This window comes from Phasianus colchicus, chromosome 9 (assembly GCF_987193195.1).
Source record: "Phasianus colchicus chromosome 9, bPhaCol1.hap1.1, whole genome shotgun sequence".
In the NCBI taxonomy this organism is placed as follows: Eukaryota; Metazoa; Chordata; class Aves; order Galliformes; family Phasianidae; genus Phasianus; species Phasianus colchicus.
The window spans coordinates 8914120-8932307 of NC_143444.1; the positions used below are offsets into that span (position 1 = coordinate 8914120).

The 18188-nt window shown below is 39.1% G+C and overlaps 1 protein-coding gene across 7 annotated transcripts in view; it reads left to right on the forward strand.

The window, feature by feature from the left end:
• Window positions 1-18188, forward strand: part of DNM3 (dynamin 3) — a 168595-nt gene that overhangs the window by 44816 nt on the left and 105591 nt on the right. For all 7 annotated transcript variants that reach the window (XR_016469120.1, XM_090146094.1, XM_090146093.1 and 4 more), the window contains one exon: window positions 6448-6561. Coding sequence is in view for 6 of the 7 variants with exons in the window: in XM_090146094.1 (XP_090002220.1) it covers window positions 6448-6561 (114 nt within the window). In the remaining variant the exon portion in view is untranslated. The remainder of the gene's footprint in view (window positions 1-6447; window positions 6562-18188) is intronic.

Here is an 18188-nt window from a genome sequence, read left to right on the forward strand (position 1 = left end):
GTGATGTTTAGGCGTAAGAAGTAAATTTCTACTGTGTGCATTTATCTGATATCTGTGCTGAAAACATACACATTTTTCCAGTTTGGTGCCATAACTTTAAATTGTATGAGTAAAGAGTTTAGTAAAGAAAAAAGGGCTGAGCAGCACTGATCCTAACGGCGGTGGAATTGAATCTGTCAGGGAATCAAGATCATTCAGTTTTCCTGAACGTTTGGAGTGCTTGTTTGCAATCACGTTGCTTTTCTTTTTTCTGATATGCTTTGAACTGGTATGATGTAAATAGCTATTGACTGTCTTTATGCATCTCAGAAATATGTTGGGCAATGTTGTATTTTAGGCAAAGAATGCAATGCCAATTCCTCTTAACATGTTTTTGCTCCTTTTTCCCCTGCTACTAATTTATCCTCTCATGCTCAATCTTTGGCCTCTCTTGTTTTTTCTTTTCTTTGCTACCGCCTGAGGTTTTGACCTGACTCCACAAAGTTTCTTTTTAAGCCACAGGTTAGTTTGTCTTCTAATTTGCTTGAAATAATCAATATAATGCCTGGTTTTACACAACACACTAACAAGATCTGGATCCTGGAGGCTGGTCTGCGCTTAGCAGTTGTATTATGTCTGTTGAGATTTGTTTTTGTTTAGAACTTCCCTTCCTGATGAACTTCAGAAGGTGAGGATGTTGTGATCCGTGTCAATATCACTGTGTGTGAGAATGCAAACTGCTCAAATTACAGAGGATTAAATTTCACCTATATAAAAATTCTGTTTTGTGTTTCTGCTGCTGTTCTCCAAGTTGCCCGTGTAATTGGAGGAGGAGATTAATGTCAGTGTCAATGACTTGGGTTTTGGGTATAAAGGTTTTGTTTGACTCACCTCGTTTCCAGCAAGACACCCATAATCTGATTCTGTTTGAACGCAAGTAGAGTTCAGACCCTATCAGCTGGCCTCAGCTATTGTGCTAATGTGGCTTTTTGCACTAGCAGTATCTTTTTTCCTTTTTTTTTATTAACCATGTTTCATTGACATAGTCTTGTCTTCAGATACACTTGAATCACGTTACCTTGAATGTCTGAGGAAGAAATATATGTACAGATTTTTTTTTTTACAGCAACTGGATGGAAGTGGAAACGTGTGCCCCGCTCAGTGAGGTGGTCACAAGAAGTCCTGACAAAGCAGTTCTGTTAAGACTTATCAATGTTTATGTGAGGGATTCTAGAAGTGGAGCTCATGAACAGTAGCATAATGCTAAACTTTGAAATATCCTTGAACAAGTCATGCTGCTGCTGAATTTTCATCTAATCGGGAGTAGGGTTGTATTGCTGTTCCAAATGGTGCTTACTGATACCTACTTTTAGATTATCACTGTGATTGATTTGATCACCTCAGTGTTTGAGGACTGACATTTGGAAGCATATTGCAGTTTTCTACTGCTGGGTGTTAGTAGTCACTACAGTTTTCTTTAAATTAGAGGTGTGGGCTTGGTCACTGCCATCTTTTTTTTCTTCTGAAAGTAATGTGGTATACTGTGCAGTGATCTCAGGGAAATGTTGTCATTTCAAGATGGATTCTGATGCTGAACATAGACAAAATGCACAATGCGTCTATATTCTGTAATTTAGCAAATTGCAGCAAAATACTGCATTAGTACAGCAGTACTAATTGTAGTGCAGGAATCCTCATAGTTGAACCTGAAGGATCAATAGCTTGTAAGGATGCCTCAGTAGTTCCTGCAGGTTGTTTTCTTCCTCAGTGTGCTTGTTACTTGGTAATGCATGCTGTGTCACAGCAATTACAAGATGAAGTGGAGCTGTGTTGGATCTGGTGTTACATGTTCAGAGATATTTCATTGGAGTTACATTACTTCAGCAGAAGGCTATGTTAATTCAACAACATGCTGTGTTGCAAGGTTGCTCAGGTAGGCAGGCTCATGATTTTCACACTTGTATTTCTGTCTGCTCAGCCAATTTTCCTTGTCTCGCTTTAAATCATCTTTCAAATACTTCTTCTAACATAAGAGGAATGCTTACTGAGTCTCTTCTGTATTTCTTTCACAAATATCTTTTTTGATTTAATGGGATAAGTCTAACAGCAATCCCTAAAAAGCACTTAGTGTGTAAAATCCTGCTTTCCTGTTTAGCCCTGAAATGGTGGCATATGAGCACAGACCTGATTTGGATTTTGTGCAGCAGAGCTGTCAGAAAGCGACTTCCTTCTGGCTTGTTCGTGTGCATTTGTACCCTCTAAGCTTCATCTTTCAGATACCCAGATTAGATATCAGGACTCTGAAGGAAGGAACTGTGTCATCTCTTGTTCATCCTGTACATGGAGTCCGACTACCGGTCAGAATATTGTCTTTGCTAGCTTCTGGCAATACTCACATTTTTCACCTTCCTGAAGCTTGTAAATCACGTCATGCCTATCCGGTTTGTGCAGAGTGACATTTAGAAATCAACACAGACTATTGAAGTGGATCTCCTAAATACAAACCAACCAGAAGATGAATTGGGAAAACAATAATGAAAAACAACTTTCATTTTCCGTGCTGAGTAGTTGAGTACTGTACAGAATAGCTAACATGATCGAAAACAAATAAAACGGATGCAATTGGAGTTCTTAACTTCCAAAATCTCTTCAAAAGTCTTTGCTGCCGATTGTCCATGGAAGGACATCTCTAAAATACAGCTTGGTTTATCTTTTGAGTAATTTGCTGAGTGTAAGGTGTAACTCAGCTCTTCTGGAAATTAGAAGTGTGTTGCTTATAGTCACTTTGTTTTGCATTTACACCTTGATCTGACATCTCCCTCTCCCTTGACCCCAACATTGATACTGAGTATTTTGAAAGTGTAGCAGCTTTTTGTTTAAAAAATAAGTAAATAAAAGTGTATGGGAAATGTGAACAATTCAGTGAAAAGAACATGAGGTTCCACCGTTGCTCTTTGGATGTTATAGTGCACCAAGATCATATCCTCTGCCATGATGTACCCTGAAACTGCTTTCAAATACTTTTTGTAATGATGTTCTGCTGTAGAGATCAGAAGGCAGTACCCTGTTTTTCAAGAGGATGATGTATAAAATAGTTCTAGCAATTTGCTATAAACATGTGCCCAAGGTATTGCTATAGCTTGGTGCCCTGCTCTTTGTGCCACGCTGTGTGCCTAAGCCTCAGCACAGAGGATTCTTGAGGAAATAACTGTCAAATTCTTTTGTTTACGAGACAGCACCCAATGTTTGTATTAGCAAGTCAGCTTGTTTCTGTCCACACTCAGTGATGGTGAAATATGTTGGACTGGAACAGGGGGGTCTGCTGGAGCTATTGAGACAGTTTTATATTTTAGGAAGGAAGTATTAACAGCTTCATTACTATTTAAATGTCTTGTATAGGTTAAACTTTAAAACCTTAGCTTAGTCTGTGCTGAGACCTCTATTGCAAATTTCTTCTTATCAAATTGAGGAAAAACTGACTGTCTTAACGTTCTACAACGTCTGTCTTTAATGATGAGTGAAAGCATTGGTTGGAATATGCAGATTACTATTTCTTACCCATTTTAAGTATTCATTACCTGTAAAGGGTTTAATCCTTTTCTCACCAGTTTACTTCTGGAAACCATACTTCTATTCCTACTGTGTCATCTGTCTTTAAATCACTTACCCTCTCTAAGATTTGTATCCAGAACAGTTTGCAGTACTGTGCTGGCTTTGGCTGCCTGTGCTTCCCATATGTGACATGTTCTACACTGGAAGCAAAACAGCACATTAAGTTGTGGACTGCATGCTTCAACAGTGTCCTATCTTATCTCCTCTTAAGTGAGTTTTGTATAACATGAGTTAACTGCCTTTGAGCATTTTCTGTGAGGTACAGGTATAGCTCACTTTTTGAGAGGCAAAGTTCAGGTAGTTAGAAATCCCTATTTGACTAAAATTGACTAAAATTTCGTTCACAAAGCTGCATTTATGTAGTTCAGTGAAAATAAAGTAATTAATTAAAAATAAAGTAGATTGGTTCTGCAACTTAGTCTGTGGGAGGTACATAAAGACCGAAGTACATAAAGGCCAGTACACTTGTTTGGATATAATCATGTTACTTGTTCTCTGTTAAAACTTTACTTCATTAAACAGCAAAAAGTAAAATGAAGACTTGATGAGTAATCAAATTCTTCAGTGTGGTTCCTTTAACTTGCATTCATACCAAAAAAACCTGATACTCTCAGAACATGTGCAGTACCAATATGTTTACCAGTTTGATACAACTTTCAATATCATTCCTGCTTGGTTCGTTGGTCCTTTGCTCAGTGCAGTAACCAAGCTGCTCAATGCCATGCTGAATGGAAGGGAATTCTGACCCTGAAACTTCATATATGTCAAGGAGTAGGTGATTGACACTGAATGTTTTTCTTGGACTGTCTGTTGATATTGGACTACTTAGTCTTGTTAAGTTCTATGAAAAGAATGTTGCATTCTCACCTTTCCTGTAGAGCAGGAGGAACCTTAGGTTTGATCATACAGTCCCACACTTGTGGGAATTGCTGAGGGAGTTCTGGAGGGCTTCTCTGAGCGTTTTTTTTCTTTCCATCTCAGTCTCGTAAGCAAGGAAAGGGTTTTCTGTCAGGAAGAACAGAATGGGCTGAGGTTGCCTGTATCTATGAGATGAGCTGAGTTCTATTTGCTTATTCAAAGTACAATAGGAAGGAACATTTATTCATGTATATCTTCCAGGGTTGGAAGGGACCTCAAGGAACATGAATCTCCAACCCCCCTGCCACAGGCAGGGCCACCAACCTCCCCATTTAATGCTAGACCAGGCTGCCCAGGGCCCCATCCAACCTGGCTTTGAACACCTCCAGGGACAGGGCATCCACAGCCTCTCTGGGCAGCTGTTCCAGCACCTCACCACTCTCTCTGTAAGGAACTTCCCCCTGACGTCCAACCTAAATCTCCCCTCCCTCAACTTCAAACCATTTCCCCTTGTCCTGCAGTTACCTACCCTTTCAAAGAGTTGACTTTCCTCCTGTTTGTAGGCTCCCTTTAGGTACTGAAAGGCTGCAGTTAAGTCACCCCGCAGACTTCTTTTCTCCAGGCTGAACAAGCCCAGCTCCCTCAGCCTGTCTTCAGGTGCTCCAGTCCCCTGATCATCTTTGTGGCCCTCCTCTGGACCCTCTCCAACAGTTCCCTGTCTTTTTTGTACTGGGGGCTCCACACTTGGATGCAGTACTCTAGATGGAGCCTCACAGGAGCAGAGTAGAGGGGAACAATCACCTCCCTGTCCCTGCTGGCCACCCCTCTTCTGATGGAGCCCAGGATCCCATTTGCCTTCCGAGCTGCAAGGGCACACTGCTGGCTCATATTAAGTTTTTCATCTATCAAGACCGCCAGGTCCTTCTTTGCAGAGTTCTCAAGGACCGCTCCTTCCAGTCTGTAGGGATGCCTGGGATTCCTCCGGCCCAAGTGCAAAACTCTGCACTTTGCCGTGTTGAACCTCATCAGGTTCACCCAGGCCCACCTTTCCAGCCTCTCAAGGTCCCTCTGAATGGCATCCCTTCCTTCAACCGTGTTGACTGCACCACTCAGCTTGGTGTTGTCAGCAAACCTGCTGAGGGTGCACTCGATTCTGTCATTGATGTCATTGATAAAGATGTTAAAGAGCACCGGTCCCAAGACAGACCCCTAACAGAAGAAAATAAATATTCCAATAAAATTAAAAGTTTCCATCTGTATGATGTATAAACTAGTTCTCATGACTAGTCTCTCCTCTGGTCTATCTCTAGAGTTCTCGTTCCTCTTAAGTTTTCTTTTGTCCCTTTCTCTGTATAAGATGGCCTCCTGGCCTTAGCATTTATAGGTGTGCTTTCCTCTCTGTTCTTCTGTCTTCAAGTTGTATCTGTTTTCTGCAAGTTCTCCTTTATGCATTTTTTCAATCACCATTTTTGCTTTCTTACTTTTTTCTTTTTTTTTTAAATTTCCTTTTTTACCTTATGAGAGGAGAACAGCTCTCATATTCCCATCCTTATCACATTCTATTGGATTTTGAAGAGAGAGGATCCTGGACTGCAGAAAAACCTTTCACTTCTGAATGTTCCCCATGCACACCAGAATCTTTGTGCTTCTCCAGAAAGTGCTGTTCCTAGAACTGTCAGTATAGTCTAGTCATATGTAAAGTTTAATGTATTTCTACTCTGTGCTGTTATGCAGCAAAGAAATAAAATTTTGCATTATTCTTAGTTCATTTGTACTCGTTGTAAATACAACTTGATAATCTTTAGGTTTCCTTCTTTCTCCAGCTTTTTGACTGAAAGTCAGGAACCTGAAAAATACCGTTTTGAATTTACTGGGCTAAAAGTATATATTTGTTCTTGTTTTATTTAACAATTCTTCGTTTTAAAATATGAATGCAGCAACAGAATTATGTTAAATGAATAATTAACTTAACTTGTGCCTGACTGCACCTCTGCACAGGTCATCCGGAAGGGCTGGCTGACCATCAACAATATTGGCATCATGAAAGGAGGATCCAAGGAATACTGGTTCGTTCTAACTGCAGAAAGCCTGTCATGGTATAAAGATGATGAGGTAAGAAATGAAAAAAATGATGTCTCCTAGAAAAACAATATCCATTCAGTCTTCTGAAATCACCTTAAAATATGAAATTAACATGTACTGATCTGAAAGAACGATTTAAGGTTTCACCTGAGTTGTTTTAAAGTCTTGGTTTTGATTTATGAAGAATGCTGACCCTCTAAGACTTCCATCAAAATGTTGGTGACAAATATAGGGTGTTGTGATGGGTTTATTTTGTTTTGCTTTTATTTATTTATTTACTCTTTAATCTTCTCTTCCTGTGGTTTCACAGATAGATCTAAAATAGAAAAAGCCTATTTTTGAGTGGTCTGTTTATTTTTATGTGCTTGTTTGGGCTGCTCTTATATGTCTACTGTAAGTTGATCATAAATTGTTTAGTTACAGTTACTACTAAAGTAACTACAGCAGTTTATTTAGTGATAAGAATTGTCTGGCCTCATGTTCTGAGAGGCTGAAAAGCCTGGCTGTGGCGTTCTGTAGCCAAATGCAGTGGGTGTTTGCATTTGCTATTGGAAAGCCAGAAAAGGCACCTTGTTAAGAAATGTTGCTGCTAATATTTAAATCTGAGATGGGAAATAAGATAACTGGAAACAGTAGTTCTATGATAAACAAGATGTCCATGTTCCTTACTTTATGAAATACAGATAAATTGTTAGGCAACTCTGGGAACCAATTTTTTGCTGATTTGGCTTTTTTTTCCCCCCCAACAATGTTAGCAATAATATCCTCTGTCCGAAACTCAAAAGCAGTTCTGTTGTTAGTTTTTAAAGGTTTAAATGGGATTGTTCTGTACGCTATTTTTTTTTTTCTAATTATCATTGGAAAACTGGGCACAGGTAAAGAGGGAGTTTTATCAAGCGATTATGAGTAGTAGTTACTCCAGTAATACTGTTGATGGTGGAAATGATGCTGGTCAGCAGAGTGTTTTCCCTTTGTCTGTTGCCATTTTGAAATCTTAAGTAGATGGTAGGATTGATGGACAAATTAGTTTAAACTTGAAGGTTATGCTGCTTAACCCTTTGTTTAAGGTGTATAGGGATTTGAATATAACAAGAAAATAATTTAAATTTTCAGTCAGGGATGTGCTAGGTGAAAACAGGGAATTTAATTCTATGATCACTAAAATATAATTAATTGTGACATAATTAAAAAAAAAAGTGAAGTTGCCTTTATGAATGTGAAAACTTGCCTTTGATTCTGATCTGCCTTGAAGAACTTAATGTCTTAGAAAAAAATAGGTACAGGTAACTGACTACAGGTAAGTGATGTGCTGAAATCTACATCCCTTCTATTTTCCATCTCAAGCACTTGGAGAAGCATCTAAAATGTGATGTGGCAACTTCTGTGGTAGTTTTGATGTTGGTTTTTTTTGAGTCTTATCTTTGTTTAGTGGGAAACATAAAAATGCCTTGAAATATTTATGGAATGCCCTTTGCTATGTAACTTGAAAATAACTGGTTTGTTTTTGTAGTGTGCTAGAGGTAGTCACTTGGGAATCTCAGAACAGTACGTGGAGAGAATTGGCCACTGTCTGATTTCCGTGTGTGTATTTTAATTTTTTAAGGTTTCTTAGTTGCCAACCAGGTGTGTTTGAGAGTCGTGGAAATATGTGGAGTTTGTTCAGGCTGATATGGAAGATCACTCAGGAATCTCTTATGATAGTAAGAGAAAATAACAGAATCATAGAATCACTGAGGTTGGAAAAGACCTCCAAGACCATCCAGTCCAACCATCCACCCATCACCAATATTTCCCACTAAACCATGTCCCTCAGTACAACATCTAGATGTTTCTTGAGCACCTCCAGGGGTGGTGACTCCACCACCTCCCTGAGCAGCCCATTAACTGCACAGTATTCCACATTTTGGGAGTGGAAGAAGTTCCCTGTTAAGTACAAATTTGCTGCATAATTTGATTTTTCTGTTCTGTGGAATAGTTCATAAAGTTATGTTGGATTTCTTTTATTTCAGAGCCTTTTCCAATAGGACTCAAAAATTAGTGAGGTCTGTTTTAGGCACTTTGTAAAAACAGTCAAAGCCACAGCTTGACCATTCGGTTAATCAACAGAGCGGGGGCTTGTTTCAGAAACAAGACGACTGGCTTCTGAAAATAAAGCAGCAAATATTTGCTCTCCTGGCTGAATTCCAATTTGTGTAATTATATTTGGTGTCCTTAAAATGTTCTCTTCACTTTCAGCTCTGTTTGGTAGTTGTCACATCCTGTTCTTGGATCATTATAGAAAAGGCTGCTGAGTCTCCACCCCAGGAAGATATGTGGTGCTCAGCGACGTGTGAAGTGATACTCATGTTTACGTGTCTGCCCTGTGCCCGGCACTGCACGGGTGTGTGTTCAGAGAGGTCACAGGGAGTTCAGGTCCCCCGTGTCCCTGCTGGGGCTCCTCCCTGGCAGTGGGAGCATCTCCTTGTGTCTGGGGGAGATGCAACAGCTCTGCTCTCCCCTTTGTTCTCCCAAGCACAGCAATGAGTTCACTCCCCTTGTGCCTCTACCCCTGAGCGAGGACGGCTGCAGCTTCTGTGCACCAGAGAGCTCTGACAATGTGCTGCACAAAGCCACAGCGTTTGTTGGGACCTCTGGGGCCGTGTACCCCCTCTGGTGTAAGCTGAGCCTGTTCTGTGTAGTCTGGAATTTACTCGGAGATGAAAATCGCTTTCTCAGTGCGAGTAATTGCTAGTGCCATTAGGAGGATGCAAATTATTTCTTCTACTTGTAAGCTGTGGCTTTTGGAGCAGAGAGTACAGTGGAATGCGTTTTGAAGTAAAGCATTTCAAAATTTGTTGCATGGTATCAATATTGGGGGGGAAAAAAAAGGGACCAATAGTTTCTTTTGCTCCTTATTAATGTGGTTTTGCTGCTGTTCAAACATGCAAGGGGATTTTAGTGCTAGATGAGATGAGAATCAGTGCCTAAGAGTTCTTTTCAGCCTTATAGTTATGGATCACCGTGGGTACAGTGGTTATGCTATTAGGTATGTGTACACTTATCTGAATTAGTTTCTGGCCCTGCATACAGTTGCTTGTGTTCATAAATTTGTTGCATGACTGTGACTTTGTGCTTTTCCATGAGCTTAAGATTAAGCGTGGAAAATGTTGTGTACTGCTTTGAGACTGTTGTAAATAAGTGCAAAATTAGCACATTCGTATAGCTCACAGATACAGTTTTCTTTAGTGAAGTACTCCATAATACTAGCTGAAGCATTATGAGATGCATCTCCTACAAATATATATATATATGTATATATATATACACACATTTGAAATCATTTCAGCTCTCAGTTGTTACTGCTTTCACTAACACAAAAAGCTGTATCATTCTGTGCTAAGATTCACTTAAAAGCCAGCCTGCAAATCTGAAGTTTTGGAATTAGCAGTTTCTATGTTGGGACAATACGGGCTTTGGGAATGTGGAACATTGTTCCAGTGGCTCAAAAGCTCTGCCATAAACAGGAGGACACCATCAGTAAAGCAATGCTGCATTTTACAGGGCATGGTCAGAGAACTTAATTTATTATTCTTCCCAAAGCACTCAGAGGCCTCAGTGGAGACCAAAGGATGCCATGCTGGGGCTAGGATAAGAACTTCTAAAAATGTGAAATTTTTGTTAATTTGAAAAATCTTTTAAATTCTGATTTCCAAATCAAATATTTCCTTTTTCCCTTAATAGCAAAGGACAGTATCCAGTGATAGATGCAGCCTGTGTTATAATTTCAGTTTATTCCCAATTGTAAAATTTGGTAAGGTTTGGGAGGGAGATAAGAAAATAAGGGAAGGGGGTAAGAGAGCAAAAAGGGGAGAAGTTCCTCTGGGGTCTGACATTGTGTGTGTTTCTAGGATTCACTTGCCACACAGCAAGCTGCATTCACTTCTATGGCTAACAGCAACACTTGTGCTTCTGCACAGCAGCAACCTAAGAGCGCGAGTTGCTCGGGTTTTATGGCTGAGAACTCTCTCCTCCCATTTACTGTGGTGCCGCAGAGCTGCACGTAAATAAAACCTGTCATTAGTGAGTTAATGAGAACAACTAGGAAAAGAGTACTATAGAAAGCACAATAAAAATTTCAGCAGTGGGTTTTATTGTATTTTATAGGCACTGTTGGTTTGACTCTAGGTGGGTTGCAGGACGCGGCTTGGTTACTGACCGACCGTCTGAGATCCAGAGCGACTCGTGGCTGCAGCTCTTGCTGAAGATGCTCTGGGGTGTCAGAGCCGGCTGTCACTCAGGCTGGGTTGTCATGTGACTGCCTGTCTGTGCCTGCTGTACAGGTGAGAGGATGTTCTGCACAGCAAGTGTAGACAGGCAGACACATGACAACTCCGTCCAGCCAGTCCCTTGGAGCCATCACCGCTGGTGGGGATCGCTTTGTACCCATCCGCTTTGGGGGACTTTGTTGGGGGGAGCACACATAACAGAATTAAACTTTAAAGCATTGCGAGCTGTAGGACAAGAACGTAATTTGATTTTATTCAGAAAATAAGCATTTCAGTACATCAGTTGGCATTGTGCTGACATGGATCAGAGATACGAGTTCAACACATTGAACACTCTTAAAAAAAAAAAAAGAATTGAAACCGTAATTTATTTTATATGCAACTCATACAGGAGTCTGCCTGCATATTGCATTCACACATAGTAACGTAACCAGATGGTTTGACTCTTCTTGGAAGCACAGAAATACTGAAGTTCAAGATAAAGGATATGTTTACACAGTACATATTTTCTAGGAGCAGATAAGTACAATAATCTTGCATGTTAAAAATAAATAAAAATTTTCCTGTACAAACGGAGACAACAACTTGCACATTAACCCAGTTAAGGGGGATGTGCTGGAAAGAAAACCAGTTGCATTTTATACAAATTATGGCAATATGTGCGAGCTATCCCGTTACCATGATCATATTTCTTTAGGATTTTGCTTTGCATATTATTTCAATTTAGCTTTCTCTCAAAATCCATAATTTGTTAGAAAACAAATTTGTTGAGCTTCAGTCAGTTTTTCAGGTCAATTTAAAAAAAAAAAAAAAAAAAAAGCAAGTAGCATCATTTACATCACAAGATATGCTGCTTCGCTATGTATAAAATACACACAGTGAATGTAATTCAATTTTTCAATGACATTTATGCCATTGTAGAGGCATTGTTTCACAAAGTATAAACACATGGACACATAAAAGAGGTAGGAGGTAAATAGTTGTATCACTTTTTTGTACAGATGGAATAATTCTGTTTTGTAATGGTGTTCTTATATCCCTGTTGCTCACTAGTGCCTCCATAGGTAAGCAGCAAGCCTTCAAACCAATGCTAAGTATATCCCATACAGAAGAGGAGCACTGAAGCTCTGGTCTGAGAGCTGATTATAAAAGGGATGCATTTACCAAAGGGCTGATGGTGTGGATGGTCCAATAATAAATTAATACGTGGTAATTGTGGTGTTTTAGCAGTAATAATTATTTTGATTTAAAGACACTTTAGCTAATATACAAGTTGAACAATACAAATAAAGGACCTAGATTATATGCATAAAATATACCAATTTTCCTCAAAACTAGCAAAATGAAGTAATGTATCTTAAAAACATAATCAAACTAGCTAATTTAGACACAATAAATTAATTCCAAGACATTAAATATGCTCCCTTTAGTATTACAATACGCTTGTTTAAAATTTTACTTAGAACTCCAAAATAAGACTGGGCTCTAATATGGCACGGCACGCCTTCCTGCCCACCTGGCAATTCTAATGCAAAAAGTGACAAATGAAAAGTACTTTTAAAGCACACATAACAAACTGCTTGTTTTATATACGTCTGAATTGAGTTGTCAAATAAATCAGTGGTTTGGGAGAAAATTAGGTCTCAGTTTCTGTGCTATGGATCTTTGCAAGAGTTGTACGGTAAAAATCATTGGCAAACAATAGTAAAAAAAGAACAACAAAAAAAAAGGACTGGAAAAACAAAACCATGCATTGTAATTAATAGGTTTCCTATTAGCAGCTATCAGGGAATTCATGAGTAGGAGTTATAAATGAAAGGCTGTGCGGTCTTTCTAATAACTGTGCATAAGGAGAATTCATCAAGCAATCAGCAAACGGCTGTACTTGTTGTAACTGGGGCACATTCGTTTTGCCTTCAGAGAAATGGGACTGCTGATGGTACTGCTCTGCCTCCACTTGATTCTTATTGAAAAGCAGATATTCCTTAAAAGTTGGATTCTAGTTGGTTTGACAAAAGGGCTAAATGTCTGTGTGCTCTGTCTGGTTCATTCATTAGGTCAGGAAAGAGCTTCAGAGTATTTTAGAGTACTCGTAACAAAATCCTATCATTTCCAGTGTTATTTTTACAGGAACCTTTAGGAAGGATTTGTCTTTAAGTATAGGTAGTTTGGAAATCAAATTGAGAATTATATTCTGTCCAGCTGTGATCAGGGAAGGCTGTTATTTTTAGATACTGTTTTGCAGTGCAGCATAAAATGCAGCACAGAAGCACAATAGCATTATTCAGGAAAGTTTCGTTTCTGAACTCTACAGTTTCCTGTTGTTTTCTAGGTTTAACTTGATCCTTAACATTATTTTAATTAGATTTTTAAAAATAAAGTGCAGTTTGGGAAGGAAAGCCTTCTGCAAGTAAAAGTTAATTTATGTTCTTGATAAGAACTAAATAAATAATAATGAAAAAGAAGAAAGGGAAAAAAAAAAAAAACAACAGCCCTACCTAGCCTAAGATTTACGTTTTTCCATTTTCCAGCCTGCTCAGCATCTTTTGATGTAAAGGCAATCATCACAACTCTCTACTGAGGAGTTCAGAACTGTTTGCGAATATTTCGCTCTTTGGGTCGTCCCGTTTTGCACCCAGCGATGGCACCTGGGTGGTCTGCAGCAGTGCCTGTGGACACGCAGTGATGCTGCAGGGAGGGGGGCAAGGAGCGTGGGGAGCAGAGCAGCGTCCTTCCTGCACATGCAGCCGCATTACACAGAGCTGCTAACTGTAATGCAGAAGGCAACATGCAACTTAAAGACAGGGCTGAAAAATGTCAAATGCCATTTGTTAACGTGATTTTTTGCCCTTGGATGCTCGCTTGCTCTGTGATTTTATAGGGTTCAGTGGCTTCCCGCTCTCCTTTTTTTTTTTCCTCTAAAAAAATAGAGAGAGAGAGAGAGAGAGAAAGTTTGAAATATTTTTTCCTCTTCCCTATTTAATTTTTTTTTGGTTGTACTAAAAGTTAAAGGCAAAAGTTTGTTATATTGAAACCCTGACCTCTTCAACTGCCCACACCAGCTTTCATTTGCTTTTCTTAGTTTTGAGCATTGTATGATAACATGAGCTGTAGCCTTTAATTCCTACTACAGATTTAAGCTTTGATATCCATCTGGTTGCACAGAGATTTCTGTGATTTATTACGTATTGAAACTTGCTCATATATATATATATGTATATAGAGAGTCTTTGCAAATAGTAATGATTTTTTTCCGCTCATGAAAACATTGTATACAGCTGCCTTGTGTTTATTGTCATGCCTGTTTAAAACCTCTATTTTATAACTTTGGAAGTCTTCTCTGATTATAATCAGCTAGAACTTTTCCTAGCTAAAACAGCGCTGTTTGAAGAACCAGAGAATCACTTAATTCACTTTGGAAATGTTTTGATTGCTGAGTCGAAGTAGATATACTTCCTTATTCATTGCTAACAATACAGGCTTTCTTCCCATATCGGCTGCTTTGTGCACAGCCCCCCCTTCCCAAGCCCCAAGCCAAGGGGCCTCCTAGCTCTCAGCCCTGCAGGCTAAAAATGTAACTTTGAGCAGTCATGGGTGTATGGGAGGGGAATCACTTCCTAAATCCAGAAAGGCCATTTAAAATAAAGATTAACGCAAATAGCGGACTAGAGATAAGAGAAATACTTGTTCTGTATGTATTCATGTTCTTTGCTTATTTAGCCAACAATCATGTAAGTTATCTCTAACGGGGTTTCGCACACGGCCTGTTAACGCTACTTTCTTAATTTCTAGATCAGAATTCTCAAACAAGCAAACAAAAAGTAAAAGTGGATATGCAAATAAGCAATAGATAGAAAACATATTTGCAAGCGATTGCGTTTCCCCCGAAAGTGTAACAAAGCAAGTTTCTTAATGCAATTTGAAAGCCATTTTTCTACCGCTATGACAGAAAGTCGTAAAACTTATCAGATTTTTTTATGCCTAAAACAGCAATCAAGCTTAAAGATTGAGGAAGTATTAATGCAAGCCCGAATCTCATTCCATTCCTTTAATTTGTGCCTATCTCTTCAGCTTTGCTATTAATGACTATATTTATCTTGCTTGCAATTTCACTTTAAAGTAGAACGTGAGTAAAAATTCCTTTGGACTACAATGGATTAAAACCCACTAATTTAACACTGAAGATAATCTTTGGTGAAATAAGGGAAGAGAGGGTGGGCAAGTACATCTACAATTACAAGAAGTAATCATTCTTTAAGTCAAAATGCATAAGCTTTTTTGGGAGGGTAAGGGAAATGACAGTGCTAGTTGTCGCTTTGCAGGCTGTAAGACAAGCAGTATAGGCACAGTCACACTAATGCTACATGGCCACGTTCCCAATAGGACTTCTACTGATTATTGAAGGAGCAGTGAGAAAGGTAGTAATAATATACATATTTTTTAAAATTGTACAGCATCAAGGCTGTCTGGAATATAACACGCATTCTGCATAATTGCCTGCTTATTATACTAATGGCTGCATATTTCTGCTAATTCTTTTTATAGTACAGCTATTGCAAGCCTTCCTGGCCATAATGAGCACCATATAGATGGGATATTTTTTTTTCTGGTTGCAGTAGTTTGTTACTAGTGTTAACTTTAGGGGAGCTGACTCTGGAGTTCAGCTGGTATCAGATTGCAGCCCAGACTTTTTGTATTATTCTGTCCGTGGGGATTTCATTCAGCCTGAGGGTTTTTTTCCCCTACCAGGACAGCTGGAAATTCACCAAAGCAAACTTCTGCATTCGTTTACAAATTCCATTTCTATCAGTGGGATTTAGGACAAAGTAACTTATCATTTTGTTAGAAGATGTTAGAATGTTAGAAGAAATATCAGCAAAGCAAACTATACAGCAGCGGCAACAGTCAATCGGTGTTGATCACTTATAAGCAATAGCCAGGCAGGTATGGGGTGGAAAGCTGTTTGTTCTGTTTTATTTATTTATTGATTTGGATTACTTTTCCCCATTACATCCTGCACTTTCAGAGGTAATTTTTCCTGAACAATCAAATATTTTGTATGCTACACGGCAGAAGCCAAGCACGGGGTAGTCATACATTCCCTATGGCATCCCTCCCAGTTTTCATTAGTACAGAGAGCATAGGTTACTTGCAAAGAAGGTTCAGTTGCATAGAAAATCAAAGTACAGTTCTCCCAACAGCGATATAATATATTTTACAATAATTTAAAATAATATTCATGCATTCATTTATATTACTTTATTACTTTAAGAGAAAGTATTTTCTTAAAATTGATCTTCAGATCAATAGTTCATAACAAGAGCTATTCGGAATACATATTTCTAGCAAGCCTCTTCTGCATTAAAAGAAAACAATATACTCCTTAGATATTTATACTGATTGCTACAAGTAAAAAAAATATTAAATTTACCTTTTTAGTTTGTGGGCAAAAATAAACTTTATTTTAAATTTAAAAAAAAAGAAAAAGGAAATGACCGACTTCAACTATGCTCTTGTACACTTCTCTAAGCAGTACACGTCTAGGTAGTATACCTCTCTCATTTCTTGCATAGGTTTTAGTAAATCATCAGAGCTCCATCTTTCTTGCAGTGATGACTGGAGGAAGGGGGGGGAGTCACCTAGGTTTGCCAGGTCATAGGCCAGGTGTTCTTCCAAAGTAGGCCTTACCAGAATGTCTTCCCCGCATTATTCTGCAGTCCTCCTTTTTCACAGTGTCCCTTAGCGTTTCTTATTCCCTAGTGTGCAAAACCTGTGAAGAAAAATACTGTATATGAGATCTGAAAGGAGCAATAACTGTCTTCTCCTTGGCAAGAGCAACTGGCGTCCCCAATAGTCCATGTCGCTGCTTTCCCTTGCCCAGTCTAACCAATGTGCAGACTACTGTACAACAGCATTGTCCTGAACAGGTAGTCTGAACACTGGGGCGACGGAGCAGGATCTCCGGACGCTTCTATTTATTTATTTTAAATCCTCTTTTAGTCTTTGGGAAAAACTGCCTTCCTGCATCACGGGTTGTGCTCGGCTCTCCCTCACACTCTGCAGCACTCACTGAAACACACTGAAGTGCTGTGATTTCCAGTCTTGACGTGGCACATTTGCAGCAGACTGGGGATCTGGCAATGAATTTAGGACCAGGAAAAGGGGGAGGGCTGGGCCTGAGAGTCCATATATGGGATGATGTCACCCTAGGGAGGTTTGGGTATGCACTGTGCCGCTGGTGAGACCGCTAGAATTGCCTGCTCTCAGACATGGGTCTGTGTATAAAATGGTACCAGATGTTTTAGTGTAATGTTAAGCAGTCATTTCATCTTCAGGCCAGATTTTTTTCTTCAACCGGGCAGGAAGTGGGCCCCAGTATGGAAAAGCTGTAAAAAGTCAAGATGTACAGTTCTGCTGCAGCCAACGGAGAGCAAGTTAATGTAGGCAGAATTTGCTGTTTTCTGCAGGCTGAAAAACTGAATTTATAAAAAGAATTCAGCTTGAGAATCTGCTGCAATAAGCCAATGCTTATTTTGTTTCTTTTTAATGCCTCCAGTTGCGCTTTTATATTTTGGCATTTCAGACCAAGAAAAGGGCAAATAGGTTCATTTTTTCTTGGAACTGTCAGCGGCATGCAGGCTGCCGAGACTTGAACAGTAATTAGAGTTACTTCCTGAAAGTGAAGCCCCCATGAAAAGTCTGGAGAAATGTTCTTTGTCATAGCCTCTACATGAGTAATTAGTTCCACATGTGGCCTTCCTATTTCCCTTCAGCTATTTTGGCTGGCTGGCTGAATACTTTGCTATAGCTCAAGACTTAAAGAAGCTTTAAAGTTTTCATTTCAAGCATCCACTGTGAAAATAGCTATTTCTGGTGTCATAATAAATTGCTTCTGGTAGATCAGTGCTATTAGGCCTGGCATTGTTTTTCACTGGTAACCCTGCTGGTCCCATTTTTCTTTTAATGGTGCTTGGTGGAATTATCCTGCTAAATTTTATCTTTGATGTTTACCAGATCTATTGAATTTTGCCAAGTATGACTTTACCGTAGATTTTAAGATATTCTCCCCACAGGCATCTATCCTTTCTCTCCTGTAGACTTTTTTTTTTTTTTTTTTTTTTTTTTTTGCTTTGTTAGTTCTGCTATTGATTCTAAGTGTTGTACATTTATTTATTTATTTATTTATTTATTTATTTATTTATTTTAATTTTTAACCTGGCTTAGCTTGTAGCCTGAAACAAAGGGATACTTACCCAGGTAAGCTCTTCCAAAGTCAAAACTGGAGGTGACTTTGTATAGGATATGCGCTTGATGGAATTGTTGCCAGTAGTTCTTTTTCTGCCTGGAAGTTTGAGCACTGGGACTTCGTTCTGAAATGTAGATATCCACCAA